The sequence below is a fragment of the Armigeres subalbatus genome, chromosome 1, assembly GCF_024139115.2.
Source record: "Armigeres subalbatus isolate Guangzhou_Male chromosome 1, GZ_Asu_2, whole genome shotgun sequence".
Classification (NCBI taxonomy): Eukaryota; Metazoa; Arthropoda; class Insecta; order Diptera; family Culicidae; genus Armigeres; species Armigeres subalbatus.
Window position 1 is genome coordinate 199,882,999 of NC_085139.1, and position 18,786 is coordinate 199,901,784.

General features: G+C 40.6%; 1 protein-coding gene across 3 annotated transcripts in view; it reads left to right on the top strand.

Annotated features, from left to right (window-relative positions):
• Positions 1-18,786, top strand: part of LOC134205676 (serine-rich adhesin for platelets-like) — a 199,065-nt gene that overhangs the window by 150,660 nt on the left and 29,619 nt on the right. For all 3 annotated transcript variants that reach the window (XR_009978176.1, XR_009978177.1, XM_062681188.1), the window contains exons 4-8: positions 3,238-4,702; positions 10,454-11,527; positions 11,722-11,843; positions 12,302-13,162; positions 13,222-13,362. Coding sequence is in view for 1 of the 3 variants with exons in the window: in XM_062681188.1 (XP_062537172.1) it covers positions 3,238-4,702; positions 10,454-11,527; positions 11,722-11,843; positions 12,302-13,162; positions 13,222-13,362 (3,663 nt within the window). In the remaining 2 variants the exon portion in view is untranslated. The remainder of the gene's footprint in view (positions 1-3,237; positions 4,703-10,453; positions 11,528-11,721; positions 11,844-12,301; positions 13,163-13,221; positions 13,363-18,786) is intronic.

Below are 18,786 nucleotides of genomic sequence, written 5' to 3' on the forward strand. Positions count from 1 at the left end.
TGGTGGGTGAGGAATTGCGAAGGTTTCACGAGCAAATCTCAGTACTGAACGATGTACGGTTTCCATGCTGCGTTATAGTTCCAGCATCGGTGTAAGGAGTCAGATAGAGGATGACTTGGTTTCGGTTCATCTGTTGACCTCGAAATCATGGGTGGCGCCGCTCAAGACGCAATCTTTACCACGATTGGAAATCTGCGGAGCACTGTTGGCAGCACAAGTCTGGGAAAGGTGGCAGAATCGCTGACGATAGAGGACAGGGTTTATTTCTGGACGGACTCGACCTGCGTTCTTCATTGGACCAAGTCGTCACCAGGAACTTGGACTACTTTCGTCGCAAATAGGGTGGTGAAATTTCAAGGTTTGACAAATGAGACACGTTCCAGGGAACACCAACCCAGCAAACTTAATATCGCGTGGAATACTACCCAAAACATTCGTGAGAAAGAACTTTGGTGGCATGGTCCCACCAAAGCAAGGCTCCGGAGAGTGGTCTCTAGCCTCGGAAGCACCACCGCAGGAAGAATTGGAAAAGCGACGGAACGTGGTGGTTTGCGCTTCGTCGAAGGAGTCCGATTTTCTCTCGGATTATCTTGTACGATTTTCGATGTTCATTAGTTTGATTCGGATGACAGCATACTGATTGCACTTCCTGAACAATCTACGGTGTCCAGCAGCAGAAAGGCAAACGGAATTTCTATCTTCGGGTGAGCTGCTTCTCTCTGAGCAGATGTTCAAAAGGTTCATGTAGAGTCTTTCCCAGACGAGCTATGCAAGTTAAAATCGGGGGCGTCGGAACCACGGAACTCACCTCTACGGTGGTTCAATCCCCAAATCGATGAGAAGTACGTTTTGCGGATCGGTGGATGATTAGCCCATTCAGAAGAATCACTTGCAGGACCAAAACCGCCAGAAAAACACGGTTTCACCGAGATGCTTCTTAGCCGTAATCATACAGAAGTATTTGCACGCAGGACCACAGCGTCTTCTTAGCTTAGTTCTACAGCGGTACTGGCCGCTTGGTGGCAGAAATCTTGGGAAGAAGATCGTTCATCAGTGTCAACATTGTTTCCGGGCAAAACCATCGATAATCCAGCAGCAAATGGGAGAATTGCCAGCAGCAAGAGTCTCTGTTTCAAGGCCGTTTTCGATAATCGGTGTTGACTATTTTGGACCGGTATACTCGCGAGAATGAAGAGGTCGTCAACCAACAAAGGTGTACGTTGGAATCTTTGTTTGTATGTCTACGAAAGCCGTTCATATGGAGTTCGTGTCGGATCTGTCGACGGAGCGATTCCTGCAAGCTTTGCAAAGATGTTTTGCACGTCGTGGACGCTGTACTGACGTCTATTCATACAACGGCGCAAATTTTGTAAGCGCAAGAAACCAGATCCGAGAGCTTTTCGTGTTACTGAAGGAGAAGAAATACCGAACCGCTGTAATTTACTGGCACTTCAACACTCCAAGTGCCCGCATTTTGGTGGGCTATGGGAAGCAGCGGTTCGTTCAGCAAAATTCCGTCCAAAGTCTACGGTCAAGTCAAGGCTCTCATGGAATTAATCCTTCACGTCATCAGGCTCATCGTTCGTTGAGGCATAAATGCTGATCAGGCTATAGTTGAAGAATTTGCCCTTCATTTTCAACACGCAAATGCGGTCGCTTATCGGCTTCCACCAGATAACACGCTTCATCTGCTTCCCGATCACCATGAAGCCAACTCGTTCTACTCGTTTTACTCGTTCTGCTCTGTCACCGCCGCTATAGTAGGTGTGGTACTTGAATGAAGTGTTCGCTATGGGATCCACCGCCCGGAATTCACGTTCTCCAGTTCTGGGCTACCGTATTTCCTGGATTGCTGCCACACTCACGCCGACCTTCTGCGGACGATGATCAACCGCTCCTAACATGGAGAACAGTCGCTCGATCAGATTTGCACCTCCGGAGAGGAGCAAATCCCCCCTTTCCTTGTCAGCATATGACCATAGTTCCCACCGGAGTTGGTTACCCGATCTACCTAAGGTTGCTCGTATCCCGGCCAGTGCCACGAGGAGGTAGGGATAGGAGTTGCAGAGTAAGAGGCTAAGGACCGCGAGATGGGGTCTATTTTATTTGCCATGCCAGCAAAAGTGGTTTAGAATTTAAAATTCAACTCGGACGAATGATATTTGAGTTATGATGTTCGCCAACTTTTAAAAACTGGTTTCGAGATAATCGATTCATTGCTTCGTTTTTCGGTGTGTTAATTTGGAACGAAGTGTCTCATGAAATTAGGAAAGTTTCCAATAGAGCAGACAATTGTAAAATACGCGGAAAATAAAAAAACAGCGGAGGCAAGCCAGCTTAGGGCTGAAAGTCTTCTTAATAAAGATACAAAAAAAAACAGCTTTTGAAACCCTTTAATTAATCATACGGCTTGACGCAAACACGACCCGTATTATTAATTGATGAAAAATCACGAATTCCGTCCAGCTGGCATTTAATGTGGGAATCATGTCTGAACCGGGATTCTATTTGGTCAAAAAGTACCGTGCGCCCAACAAGATACATATGAAGAAGTGTGCTCCCGAGCAATCAATTACGTGAGCAAACATTTCTGAACATATCGCGGTGACAGCCAAAAACACATAGCCCCGCTTACGTGTGCGGTTTACGTTATTTCAGACGTGCAAATCATTCTTTTCAATTTCGTCTCATCGACAGGATGGTGACCAGATCAACTAAATTAGGACAACCATTGCACAGCAATTCAACACACAAAAAACAACTACTGTTGTGCGAAATTTCTAGGATTTTGATCTAGGATTGAGATGAAGGAAGTTCAAGAGAATATTCTGTGTTTATTCAGAAAAACAATCTCGTGGAAACTCATCAGAACTTCTCGTGAATATTCAATAGAATTTTCCTTTGTCACTCAGAAGAATTTTCTGTGACGAATTTTAAAGAATATTTCGGGGAAATGCAGAAAACATCTTCTTTAAATTAACATCCTTCGAACATTTTGGGGGAAATTTCCTTGGAAATTGAAGAAAATTACCCTTCGAAATTTGAGACAATTATCTCTGGAAATTCAAAAAAATTTCAGCTGGAAATGTAGGAGAATGTTTCCCAATATCAACTTTGAAATCGTATCAGTTTTTTTTAAAATAAATTCTACATTGTATTTTGAATTAATAATTCCTAGCTACTCCAATGCGAAACCACACGTATTAACCCATTTACCCATTCTCGTCTCGCAAACAGGACATCCATTATGAGTACCCGGCTGAGCTGGACAGCAAGGCACTGGAAACGACCTACATCGGATCTTCCATCGGCGCGGAGCAGCAAAAATCGATGACTACACTGACCAGCAGCGCTGGTATCAGACAGCAGCATCTACAGCAGGATATTGGAATGGCAATAGGAACCCGCAAATCGCCAATCAACAATAATAACAATAACAGCGACGCCGAGGTGGAAGTTGATGACGACGATGTTGGTAATGGTGAAGCACTGGAGGACGGAGACGACGACGGGGAAGAGGATGAGGAGGACGATGACGTTGAAGGGGGCGTCGGTAGTAATCTCAAGTATATGATCAACGTCAAAAGTAAACCAAGGATTAAAAACGGGTACACCAGCTTCCGGAAGAAGAAGCAGGAAAAGAAACTCGTTGGGATGGGATCGAACGCTCTTTCCGGAATTGTTACCGTTAGTGGCGGAAATGAGGACGATAATGACGGAGAGGATGAAGAAGAAATAGATATTTATAGTGCAAATCATCATCACCACCACAGTTTTCACATCCACCAGCAGCAACAACGATTGCAACAACAACAACAGTCCCAGGAGCAGCTGCAGCAGCATCAGAACTTGAGCAATGTGCGGCAACACGTGATAATGCAACAACAGCAGCAGCAGCAGCAACAGTATCAGGAACATGAAAGGCATTTCAGCCTGTACTTGGATCCCGGAAGCCGCGCTAGTAGTTGTGATGTGATTAACGAAAGTAATCTCGATTCTACGCAGTTTATGACGAACGGAAACGGAAAGAAGCTCCGGAGCAACGGTGGTGGTTCCGGTAATGGGAAAAAGCCACTGGCACGGCGCCAAAGCAAAAACTTCAACTACTCCCCGGATACGACCGATTATGAAAGTAACTGCGGCGATTACGACAGCGAGATTTCCCTAAAGTACGGTAGTGAGTATGGTGGCGGCATTATGGTCAACGGCGGTAGTGAAATGATGTGCGACGATCTGAACAATGGTGTCATAAGCAGTGCGTCCACCGGGAATAACTCTTGCTCGACGATGATTGATAACGGCGTGAACAATGTGACGGGTACGGTTGGGAGCACGGGCAACTACGCCCGCTACTACACCAGCATGCCTGTTCTGGAGGATGGGCTGTCGAGTGGTCACGTGTCCGATACGGAAAACAACAATCCCGGCATTTTGCCAACACCGGATTTAATCAACAGCAGCCATAAACTGCAACAGGCGTCCAATTCGTACAATTTGCTAACCTCTCCCACGAGCCACACGATGAAACCGTCGATGAACTCCTCGCCGGTGATAGGAAACCATAACAACAACATGGATGGCCTGTACGGAAGCAACGGGTTTAGGATGAATGGCACAACCGGAGGGCTCAACTCGAGTACGCTGCAGAACAATAAGATATTTAAGAACCGGGACCCGGAATTGGAATCCTTGTACACTATTAGTAAGTATTCTAGATACATATTATAAATATGTTTATTGAGTGAAGGTATTTCGTAATAAAGCCCTAACACAAAACGGAGTTATTAAGGCTAGACCATATTACAAATATTATAAAAAGCGCAATACACCATAAGGCATTATTACGGAAGGCGGAATTTGAAAAGACAGAATTATGTTTTGACTGCAATGAGAGAATTTGTTTTAATCTTTGAAAGCTAGAATCTATGATTGAATGCAAGAGAATATGAGTTCTTCGTATTTATTATTTATTTTCATTGTTGAAAAATGTAATGTTTCAATGCTTGTATCTTCATTCTTCATTGCCCGGATTACACATTGAAATCAAATAAAATTTTGTTCAGCAACAAATCTGGTCAGATAAAACTAATCACTAAAAAGATAAGATAAAACCAATCCAAATCCAATCCAAATCCAATCCAAATCCAATCCAAATCCAATCCAAATCCAATCCAAATCCAATCCAAATCCAATCCAAATCCAATCCAAATCCAATCCAAATCAATCCAAATCAATCCAAATCAATCAAATCCAATCCAAATCAATCCAAATCAATCCAAATCAATCCAAATCAATCCAAATCAATCCAAATCCAATCTAAATCAATCCAAATCAATCCAAATCAATCCAAATCCAATCCAAATCAATCCAAATCAATCCAAACCAATCCAAACCAATCCAAATCAATCCAAATCAATCCAAACCAATCCAAACCAATCCAAACCAATCCAAACCAATCCAAACCAATCCAAATCAAATCTAAATTTAATCCAAACCAATCCAAACCAATCCAAACCAATCCAAACCAATCCAAACCAATCCAAACCAATCCACATCCAATACAAACCAATCCAAACCAATCCAAACCAATCCAAACCAATCCAAACCAAATCAATCCAACCAATCCAACCAAACCAATCCAAATCCAACCAAACCAATCCAAACCAATCCAAACCAATCCAAACCAATCCAAACCAATCCAACCAATCCAAACCAATCCCAAACCAATCCAAACCAATCCAAACCAATCCAAACCAATCCAACCAATCCAAACCAATCCAAACCAATCCAAATCCAACCAAACCAACCAAACCAATCCAAATCCAACCAAACCAATCCAAACCAATCCAAACCAATCCAAACCAATCCAAATCCAGTCCAATCCAAACCAAACACAATCCAAACCAATCCAACCACAAACCAATCCAAACCAATCCAAACCAATCCAAACCAATTCAATCCAAACCAATCCAAACCAATCCAAACCAATTCAAACCAATCCAAACCAATCCGAATTCAATTCAAACCAAACCAATCCAAACCAATCAAACCAATCCAAACCAATCCAAACCAATCCAAACCAATCCAAACCAATCCAAACCAATCCAAATCAAACCAAACCAATCCAAACCAATCCAAACCAATCCAAACCAATCCAAACCAATCCAAACCAATCCAAACCAATCCAAACCAATCCAAACCAATCCAAACCAATCCAAACCAATCCAAACCAATCCAAATCCAATCCAAACCAATCCAAACCAATCCAAACCAATCCCAAACCAATCCAAACCAATCCAAACCAATCCAAACCAATCCAAACCAATCCCAAACCAAATCCAAACCAATCCAAACCAATCCAAACCAACCAAACCAATCCAAACCAATCCAAACCAATCCCAAACCAATCCAAATCCAACCAAACCAATCCAAACCAATCAAACCAATCCAAACCAATCCAAACCAATCCAAATCCAACCAAACCAATCCAAACCAATCCAAACCAATCCAAACCAATCCAAACCAACCAAACCAATCCAAACCAATCCAACCAACCAAATCAACACCAAACCAATCCAAATCAAATCAAACCAACCAAACCAATCCAAACCAATCCAAATCCAATCCAAACCAATCCAAACCAATCAAAACCAATCCAAACCAATCCAAACCAATCCAAACCAATCCAAACCAATCCAAACCAATCCAAACCAATCCAAACCAATCCAAACCAACCAAACCAATCCAAATCAAATCAAACCAATCCAAACCAATCCAAACCAATCCAAACCAATCCAACCAATCCCAAATCCAATCCAAACCAATCCAAATCCAATCCAAACCAATCCAAACCAATCCAAACCAAATCCCAAATCCAATCCAAACCAATCCAAACCAATCCAAACCAATCCAAACCAATCCAAATCCAATCCAAACCAATCCAAACCAATCCTAATCCAATCCAAACCAACCAAACCAATCCAAACCAATCCAAACCAATCCAAACCAATCCAAACCAACCAAACCAATCCAAACCAATCTAAACCAACCAAACCAATCCAAACCAACCAAACCAATCCAAACCAATCCAAACCAATCCCAAATCCAACCAAACCAATCCAAACCAATCCAAACCAATCCAAACTAATCCAAATCCAATCCAAACCAATCCAAACCAATCCAAACCAATCCAAACCAATCCCAAACCAATCCAAACCAATCCAAACAAAACCAAACCAATCCAAACCAACCAAACCAATCCAAACCAATCCAAACCAATCCAAATCCAATCCAAACCAATCCAAACCAACCAAACCAATCCAAACCAATCCAAACCAACCAAACCAACCAAATCCAACCAAACCAATCCAAACCAATCCAAACCAATCCAAACCAATCCAAACCAATCCAAACCAATCCAAACCAATCCAAACCAATCCATATCCAATCCAAACCAATCCAAACCAATCCAAATCCAATCCAAACCAATCCAAACCAATCCAAACCAATCCAAACCAACCAAACCAATCCAAACCAACCAAACCAACCAAACCAACCAAACCAATCAAACCAACCAAACCAATCCAAACCAATCCAAACCAATCCAAACCAATCCAAACCAATCCAAACCAATCCAAATCCAATCCAAACCAATCCAAACCAATCCAAACCAACCAAACCAATCCAACCAACCAAACCAATCCAAATCAAACCAAACCAATCCAAACCAATCCAAACCAATCCAAACCAACCAAACCAATCCAAACCAATCCAAACCAACCAAACCAATCCAAACCAATCCAAACCAATCCACATCCAAACAAACCAATCCAAACCAATCCAAACCAATCCAAACCAATCCAAACCAATCCAAACCAATCCAAACCAACCAAACCAATCCAAACCAATCCAAACCAATCCAACCAATCCCAAACCAATCCAAACCAATCCAAACCAATCCAAACCAATCCAAACCAATCCAAACCAATCCAAACCAATCCAAACCAATCCAAACCAATCCAAACCAACCAAACCAATCCAAACCAATCCAAACCAACCAAACCAATCCAAACCAATCCAAACCAATCCAAATCCAGTCCAATCCAAACCAAACACAATCCAAACCAATCCAACCACAAACCAATCCAAACCAATCCAAACCAATCCAAACCAACTCAATCCAAACCAATCCAACCAACAAACCAATCCAAACCAATCCAAACCAATCCAAACCAATCCAATCCAACCAATCCCAAACCAATCCAAACCAATCCAAACCAATCCAAACCAATCCAAACCAATCCAAACCAATCCAAACCAATCCGAACCAATCCAAACCAATCCAAACCAACCAAACCAATCCAAACCAATCAAATCCAATCCAAACCAATCCAAACCAATCCCAAATCCAAATCCAACCAAACCAATCCAAACCAATCCAAACCAATCCAAATCCAATCCAAACCAATCCAAACCAATCCAAACCAATCCAAACCAATCCAAATCCAATCCAAACCAATCCAAACCAATCCAAACCAATCCAAATCAAACCAAACCAATCCCAAACCAATCCAAACCAATCCAAACCAATCCAAACCAATCCAAACCAACCAAACCAATCCAAACCAATCCAAACCAATCCAAACCAATCCAAACCAATCCAAACCAATCCAAACCAATCCAAACCAATCCAAACCAACCAAACCAATCCAAACCAATCCAAACCAATCCAAACCAATCCAAACCAATCCAAACCAATCCAAACCAACCAAACCAACCAAACCAATCCAAACCAATCCAAACCAACCAAACCAATCCAAACCAATCCAAATCCAATCCAAACCAATCCAAACCAACCAAACCAATCCAAACCAATCCAAACCAATCCAAACCAATCCAAACCAATCCAAACCAATCCAAACCAATCCAATCCAAACCAAACCAATCCCAAACCAATCCAAATCCAACCAAACCAATCCAAACCAATCCAAACCAATCCAAACCAATCCAAACCAATCCAAACCAATCCAAACCAATCCAAACCAATCCAAACCAATCCAAACCAATCCAAACCAACCAAACCAATCCAAACCAATCCAAACCAATCCAAACCAATCCAAACCAATCCAAACCAATCCAAACCAACCAAACCAATCCCAAACCAATCCAAACCAATCCAAACCAATCCAAACCAATCCAAACCAATCCAAACCAACCAAACCAATCCAAACCAATCCAAACCAACCAAATCCAATCCAACCAATCCCAAACCAATCCAAACCAACCAAACCAATCCAAACCAATCCAAACCAATCCAAACCAACCAAACCAATCCAAACCAATCCAAACCAATCCAAACCAATCCAAACCAATCCAAACCAATCCAAATCCAATCCAAATCCAATCCAAACCAATCCAAACCAATCCAAACCAATCCAAACCAATCCAAACCAATCCAAACCAATCCAAACCAATCCAAATCCAATCCAAACCAATCCAAACCAATCCAAACCAATCCAACCAATCCAAACCAATCCAAACCAATCCAAACCAATCCAAACCAATCCAACCAACCAACCAATCAAACCAATCCAAACCAATCCAAACCAACCAAACCAATCCAAACCAATCCAAACCAATCCAAACCAATCAAACCAATCCAAACCAACCAAACCAATCCAAACCAATCCAAACCAATCCAACCAATCCAAACCAATCCAACCAACCAAACCAATCCAAACCAATCCAACCAATCAAACCAATCCAACCAATCCAACCAACCAACCAATCCAAACCAATCCAAATCCAATCCAAACCAATCAAACCAATCCAACCAATCCAAACCAATCCAAATCCAATCCAAACCAATCCAACCAATCCAAATCCAACCAAACTAATCCAAACCAAACCAAACCAATTCAATTCAACTAGAATTCAATTCAAATTCCAACTAAATTCAATTCAAATTCAATCCAAATCCAACTGAATTCAAATTCAATTTGAATAATCCAAATCTAATCCAAATCCAATCCAAGTTTGGATTGGAATGATTAATTTGGATTGGATTTTGATTGGATTGGATTTGGATTTTATTTGAATTGGATTTGATTTGGATTGGATTGGATTTGGATTTAGATTGGATTTGAAATGAATTTGAATAAGGGATCCCAAATATTAAGGTCTACGAATTAAGTAAAGAAAGGTATCCTTGCGCCCTACTTTGGACAGCCAATTGAAAAAGTGCAGCAAGTTGAAATGGAGTAAGCGGAGATAGCCAAAAGTGAGCGAGTAATTCACGTAGAAAGCTCAGACGTTCAATTGATCCTTGATCAGGGAAATACAGATTTTGAAAATTCAGCGTTCGGCTTCTACTGCCCTGAGACTTTTGTATAAACATCTAAAAGAGATTACAAACTAGGAAAGCACTGGTAATAATATAATTTTTTTTCTGCAGACACCATTCAATCAACGCCACCACCGCCAGCACCGGCCCCGCATAGGAAATCCTCAATCGATTGTGACGCGCAAACGACCTTGCAACAGTTACACAACCAACAGCAGGCCAGTTCGGATGTACAGGCGGCGCTCAAGGACATCCGAACCTGCCTACAACGTAATAAAACGCTTTCATCGCCTACGCACCCCCAATCGCAGTGCCCGTCGGTTCAACAATTGCAACAGCCACTCCAACAATCGACAATGAAGACCTACGAAAAGCACTCCTTGTTAACGGCGGACAAGTTAGAATCTCCTGTTCCTTCAATTTCACCAGTGTGGATACCCCGATCGAGGGAAAGTAAGTTAGTAGCGATTTCCCCCACAACGGTGAACAACTCTTCATCGGGACTGTTACTACCGACCACTCCTACGACCGGTGGACCCACCGAAAGGTCAACTAACTTGTCCGGCGAAAAGGATTCCCTGCTGCATGGAAACAATGCAAAGAATTTAAGTGCTCTTGACGATGACGAAGATCCGGATACGGACTTGGAGACTGACCGACTGCTGGGTCACCAAAGGTTGGATGACCAGGGCTTTTACGACGACAACAGCAAGAGTTGGACGGATCGAAAAACTCGCTCTCTATTGCACAAATTATCTCCCAAGCAACAGACTGGCTCCGTAGGAGCCAATAACGGAACATCTCTCTACGGAAGCAAACCTAATAATCAGGGGTCTCTGCTGCGGCAAGGACTCTCAACGTTACTTTCGCCTGCCAGTGCGATAACGGTTGCTCAACCGGCCAGCTCACTTCCGGAGATTGTAACGTCCAGCAAAGCATCGCCGGGAATTCTCAATAGTAGTATACAGAATCAGAATATTAGTAGTTTAAATAACAACAGTATGAACAGTGCGAACTTGATCAACTTGAATGGGCCAAACGAAACGAGTGCCATTTCGCCAGATCACAGTCATCAGACGTCTCCGATCAAAATTGAAAATAAGACGATCGAGAGCGCCAGTCCAAACGGATCGAACGATTCCAAGTCCGATACGGACAAAAAGAAGAAGAACAAAAATAAAGAAGGTGAGTGTAAGTGCTTCAGTTTTTCGATGCTTTTTGAATTTATTCCAAGGTATAACTCAATGTTTTCTAAAACATCATGCTTTCATGGATTTAATCTGTTTAAAATTGTATTACTTGTAAGTAATCAACATTTTTGTTAGGAAAGTCAATAATGAAAGAATAACAATTTAACTAATATTTCAGGTCAATCTCAGTTTTGATCGAAGGAGTTCTCTTCCGGGCACGATATCTGGGGTCAACGCAACTGGTGTGTGAAGGTCAACCAACTAAATCTACTCGTATGATGCAAGCGGAAGAAGCCGTCTCTCGCATTAAGGTAAAGATGTCTAAGCATTGTGTGGTTAATGATCTTCACCTCATATTGTAAACTTTTCTCTGTTTCCTGTTTCATTCCATGTCTGTCATCAAACTGCACCATTTTAATGCGTATCGCTAAAATTTATCGTGTAGGCATTGGTAAGTTTGCTTAGCTTTAATTTAACAATCAAACGTGGGAGGGCAGCTATCACTTTAAAAATGTGATCTGTCTTCCGCATGTATTGCAGAGTATTTACTTCTGTGAAAAATATTCTACGAATAATCTATAACGGTTAAACTATAAAATTGTTTTGGTTTCATTTGTTTCGGATCCTAAAACTGTCGAATATTTTTAACAGAAAGTAATTCAGTATTACTCTGGCTCAAATCTCAATAGTTCTATTGTGTAAAATCCATTTCCAATTGTGATCATCATTTGCGAACATTTTCATTCATTACCATCTTATACGCTTTCAGTCCCCCGACGGAGAACCGCAGCCCAGTACCGAGGTGGATCTGTTTATATCAACCGAAAAGATCATGGTCCTGAATACGGATCTGAAGGAGATCATGATGGACCACGCTCTGCGTACGATTTCCTACATAGCGGACATTGGCGACCTGGTAGTGCTGATGGCGCGACGACGATTCGTACCACAGGACGTGGACTCGGGCGATTCGGGAGGAGGTGGCAACGCAACCGGAGCGGCAAACCAATCGGGCCAAATCCAGTCCGGTTCGACACCACCGCAGAAGAGTGCCGCTGGGCCGAAGGGCAACCGCACCCCGAAGATGATCTGCCACGTGTTCGAAAGCGAGGAAGCCCAGTTCATTGCGCAATCGATTGGGCAAGCGTTCCAGGTGGCCTATATGGAATTTTTGAAAGCGAACGGAATTGAGGATCATAGTTTTATGAAGGAGATGGATTATCAGGAAGTGCTCAACAGTCAGGAGATATTCGGCGATGAGTTGGAGATCTTCGCCAAAAAGGAACTGCAAAAAGAGGTGGTTGTTCCGAAGGCAAAGGGCGAAATCTTGGGTGTGGTGATTGTGGAATCCGGTTGGGGTTCTATGCTGCCAACGGTGGTCATTGCCAATCTAGCATCGTCCGGGGCTGCAGCTCGGTGTGGTCAGCTGAATATCGGAGACCAGATCATTGCTATCAATGGGTTGAGCCTGGTCGGTTTGCCGTTGTCTACGTGTCAGAGCTATATCAAGAATACGAAGAATCAAACAGTGGTCAAGTTTACTGTAGTTCCTTGTGCACCGGTCGTCGAGGTCAAGATCAAGCGGCCCAACACCAAATACCAGCTAGGCTTCAGCGTGCAAAACGGAGTGGTGAGTTGAATGACTTCTTTGAATGTGATCATTGTTAATTTTCTGTTTTATAATTTCAGATTTGTAGTTTACTGCGCGGGGGAATTGCTGAACGAGGAGGCGTTCGTGTCGGGCACAGAATTATCGAAATCAATAACCAAAGCGTGGTGGCAGTTCCACACGAGAAAATTGTCAACCTTTTGGCTACATCAGTTGGAGAGGTAAGTTGCATCAGCATTAATTTTACTCATCGAGAGGGAATTGCTCTTAACTCATTGTTTCGCGTTTTCGAGTGAACCAAAAACAATGAAGCTTCTTGTATATCATTAGAGCTATAAAGGCTACCTTAAACCTCGGGAAAATTTTCCGCCGGATTTTGGTCCCCGTGCATTTTAAATGGGCCGGGATTCTGATTTTCCGTGCCCAGCCTATAAACATAATAAATAACATATACAGGTTTCTTATCATATACAGGGTGTTTGTTTCCTGAGTGTGCATATTTTGGTTTGAGAACTGCTAAAAATGAAAAAGTGCACATGGAACATAGGGTCGGAAATCACTGCTAAAGGCTGCCTTACACCTCGGGAAAATTTTCCGCCGGATTTTTACCTCCGTGCATTTTGGGGCCGGGATTTTGATTTTCCGTGCCCAAATCCCGAAAACATCGCATATGTAAAAATGCATTGGGAAAAAATCCGCGGACCAAATTCCCGAGGTGTGAGGCTACCTTAAGGCAGCCTCACACCTCGGGAATTTGGTTCGTAGATCTTTTCCCCATGTATTTTTGCATATGCGATGTTTTCGGGATCTGGGCACGGAAAATCAAAATCCCGATGCCAACTAAAACACATGGGGACCAAAATCCGGCGGAAAATTTTCTCGAGGTGTAAGGTAGCCTTTAAGGTAGCCTCACACCTCGGGAATTCGGTTCTCGGAATTTTTCCCCATGCATTTTCAAATATGCGATGTTTTCGGAATTTGGGCACGGAAAATCAAAATCCCGGCCCCATTTAAAATACACGGGGATCAAAATCCGGCAGAAAATTTTCTCGAGGTGTAAGGTAGCCTTTAAGTGAGATTCAAAATTCTATGATTTAATTTTTAGTGAACTTTACCAACCTCTATCAGCCAGCACACAGAACGACGTCTAAGCATCTTTGACCTTTTGTTGATAAAAGTGGTTTTAACTTTTAAATACAGTAATTATGCAAACTTTCATAAAAGTGACAAAAATAACTTGCTTTTTTCTTATAATTTAGAGATTTTTTATCAACCCGTTGGATATTATGAAAAACTTTCTTCTACAATACATTCTTATCCTTCTTTATTACCAAAATGTGCTTTGTGGAATGTGGAACATTGTGTGATTTGCAGTTTAAGGTAAAGGTAGCCTCACACCTCGGGAATTTGGTCCGCGGATTTTTTCCCCATGCATTTTTGCATATGCGATGTTTTCGGGATTTGGGCACGGAAAATCAAAATCCCGGCCCCATTTAAAATGCACGGGGACCAAAATCCGGCGGAAAATTTTCCCGAGGTGTAAGGTAGCCTTAACCTCACACCTCGGGAATTTGGTCAGCGGATTTTTCCCCATGTGTTTTTACATATGCGATGTTTTCGGGATTTGGACACGGAAAATCAAAATCCCGGTCCCATTTAAAATGCACGGGGCTCAAAATCCGACGGGAAATTTTCCCGAGGTGTAAGGTAGCTTTTACTCGTAATTTTCAATCTAAAATAATTAACAAAAATCATCGAACAGCAATTTTCATCGCGATGTTTGCTTCAAAATGTTGGTTAGCAACTCCTCCTGTTCGGTCATTCGTTGCCTGCACGTGGTGTGATCGTTTGTAAACACAATGCATGGCACTAATGTCGTGCAGAAGTAGGTTCAAAAACGTATGGATCAGCTGATAGAAAAACTGATTATTTTTCAACCAGGGCGTACATTGTTCAAAAAAATCGCACGTTTATGTGATTGATTTTGAAGAGCATAAATGTTGAATTTGCAAACTATCCATGCTGTCTAATGTAAGGCTTATCTGTCAGAAGCGGCCATAATTTATTTTCAGATAATGTTCTATCATAAGTAATTTACTATCATTTTTATTTTGTTTTCGCCCAAATCGGAAAATACCTTAATAATAAAATCCGACGGATGTATTTTAGGCAAACGAATGACTTCGTATTTGATTTGGTTGCCTCTGATAAGCAGACCCCAGACGACAGGAAAAGTTTGACAAACTCCTGAATATTGAAAAAAAATATTGATGGTGTGAGTGCGATCTCAATATATTGAAGTAAATATTGATGGAAATCAGAAAAGTTTGATATTCTTTTCAATATTTCTCCTCATGCCCCAGCGTGGATTCGTAAAAATCCGGAAACCATCTATTTTTAGTGAAGTTTTCATTTTAAATTTCAAAATGTTGAATCCTGCCGATGATCGCGTTTAAAAATCATGTGACCAAGAAAATTCTTTGTAAATCCCGGAGGATGTTTAGAAAAATTCTAATAATTCTTTGGGAATCCAGGAGGAATCAAATGGAAAGTACTAAACTCGTCTTAGACGGTTGAATACATTCCACTAAAAAGAGCTTAAAATGTTTTTTTTCTTCTGATGCTGAAAGAATTTAATTAGGAAATTCGTGAAATAATTTCTAAAGAAATTTCTTAAAAAAAAGATCAAAGGAATTCCTAAACCAATTTCGGCAGACATTCCTAAAGTCATTTCCTAAATAAATCATAAAGACATTTTCGAAGGAATTCTCCTAAAGGAATTTCGGGAGATTTTACTGAAGCAATTTCCGTAGGTTATTTACTCCGGAGTTAAATTCAAAAATTCCTTTGGTCATTCTTTTGACAATTTAAAGAAGCAAATTTAAGAAAATTTAATTTTTTTTCTGAAATTTTCCTCTACGAATTCTTTAAGAAATTTCTTCAAAAGTTCATTTAAAAATTTCTTATGAAATTCCTTTAGGAGTTCTTATCAAATTCCTTTATTTTTTTAGAAGCTTCCCCCAGGAAATCCTTCGGAAAATCTTTTAGTAAAACCTTATGAAATTTCTTCTGAAATTCCTGCAGGAACTATTCCGGAAATTTTGTTGGAAGATTTTTTTTCCGAGAATTTATTAATTAATAAAATTTATTTGAAATAAATAGGAAATACTAAAAAAATAATCGGAATAGTTTCTAAAGGAAATTTCAAAGGAATTTCCAGATAAAATTTACGAATAAACTCATAAAGTAATTTCCGAATGATCCTAAAAGAATTTCTGAAAAATTTAAGAAGTGATTCCTGAAAATAATCTTAAAGGAATATCCGAAGGTCTCAACGAATTTCTAATTTAATTCGTCTAAAGGAATGTCTGAAGGAATTAAAAAAAATCGATAGAATTCCTAAATGAAGTTCTGAAGGAATTACGTAAGAACTCCAATAATAATAATAGAAACACTGGAAAAAATTATTAAAGAAATTTCTGAAATAATTTCTAAAAAAAAGTTCAAATGAATTCCCAATCCAACTTCCGCAGACATTCCTAAAGCCATTTCCAAAAGAAATCATAAATAAAAGTTCGAAGGAATTCTACTAAGGGAACTTTGAAAGATTTTCCTGAAGCAATTTCCGTAAGCATTTCCGAAGTATTTTTCGTAGCAATACCGACCAGATTTCCAAAGCAATTTCCGATGGAATTTATAAAAGAATTTCGAAGAATTTCCTAAGGAATAATTCGTTAAGGAATTACCGAAGGAATTTGTGAATAAATCTCGGAAAGAATTTCTTAAGAAATTCTCAAGACGCAAGTATTCTTGAAAAAAAAATTATAAGGTTTCCTAAAGGAATTTTGGAAGGAATATATTGATGTACACCCGATTCTTTTTTTACACGGATTATTTTCGCACGGATTTTTTTTACACGGCTTTTTTTACACGGATTCTTGAAATAACACGGATTTTTTTTGCACGGTTTCTCGAAATAGCACGGACTTTTTTTACACGGATTCTCGAAATAACACGGATTTTTTTTACACGGATTTATTTTTACACGGAACGCATCCCCCAGATTAACAAAGACCCGGTTACTTTTTTTACACGGATATTTTTGCACGGCTTTTTTTACACGGTTTCTCGAAATAGCACGGATTTTTTTTGCACGGATTCTCGAAATAACACGGATTATTTTTACACGGATTTTTTTCGCACGGCACGCATCCCCCGTGTAAAAAAAGAATCGGGTGTATTTCCAAAAGAACTTCCTGAGAATTGGCCGAAAGAAACCATGGAGGAAATTACAAAGAAATTCAAGAATTTCGGTAATTCCTTCAGAAGTTCATTCGGAAAATCCTTTAGGAAATCGTTCCATTCCAGCGGAATTACGGGTGCCGATGGTATGACATTTTCGATGGAATACCTGGACGAATTTCTGAAAGTATTACTAAAGGAATAACTGAAGAAAATTCCGGAAATGTATAAATGAATTTTCGAAAGAATTTTTAAAGGTAAGGTACACCGGGGCAAGTTGAAATGCGGGGTAAGTTGAAACGGAAGCTGTAATTTAGATAGGAAATGACCGAATGCTCTGATTATTTTTGTCAACAAACTACTCCCCTAAACGTACCTTCTGACTACCATTCCCGGAAAATTGCAGCTTTCAAAACCAATCCCTGCCATTGTTTATTTTTCGCTCTTTGCAAAATCCCAACCAACTATTTGACGTGCCAATGAAACAGGTCTCAAAACGTTGTTTGGAAGAGTTTTTTCATCCAATTTTCACGGTAGATAATTATTCAATGTTGAATAAGCATAATGATTATGAAAAATCGATGAAAGACCCGTTTTAATTTTTGTGTTTTGGTTGTTTGATATTGCTCTGCATGTTCAACTCATCGGGGCAAATAGAAATGCGTGGTGCGGGGCAAGTTGAAACAACGATTCAAAACGTCACACTCGCATTTTTTCCAGAATTCAACATGGTCCGTAAATACATAGGTACATTCGGAAAAGATAAATTTATAAAAACACGCAAACTTATGAAAATAAATTAAATAAATTACCGCCCATTCCGTCATGAATGCAACCCTCCTACAATCTTCACTAGAATGAAAGGAGGTCTTGTTTAAACTGCAGTTTTGAGATTCTTAATCTACTGAGCACTGACTCTCAGAAAAATAAAACATAGAGTATGTAAACATTTCGTGAACTTCAGCTTTCACTTCCCCAGCTGCCTATTTCTCCAATCGAAGACTTTATGAGAGTGGCTGGTTAAGTAGGGTAAGGGAGGTATTTTGGACCACCAGTTCGACGGCTCTTATTTTGGACCACTGAGAGCAAATTACTCTCGGTGGTCCAAAATAAGAACCCCCGTAAGGGTGTTCCAAAATACATCCTTCACCCTAATGTGCATTTATGAAGAAGTCACAACCGAATAAATCTAGTGCACAATATACAAGTCAACCAAATAATGAGCCATCCTGAGTAGTAATCCTAGTGGTCACCAGCAGGAGAAAATCAATTTGATAAGTTTTTCAGCGTAGTGCGTTCCCCAGAATTTGGTCTCTGAAAATACGCTTGTGACTTTGTTGTACACTGCCCTTATTCGCATAAGAGTCCCATGTCATTTTCTTCGACATGAGTAATTTACCATT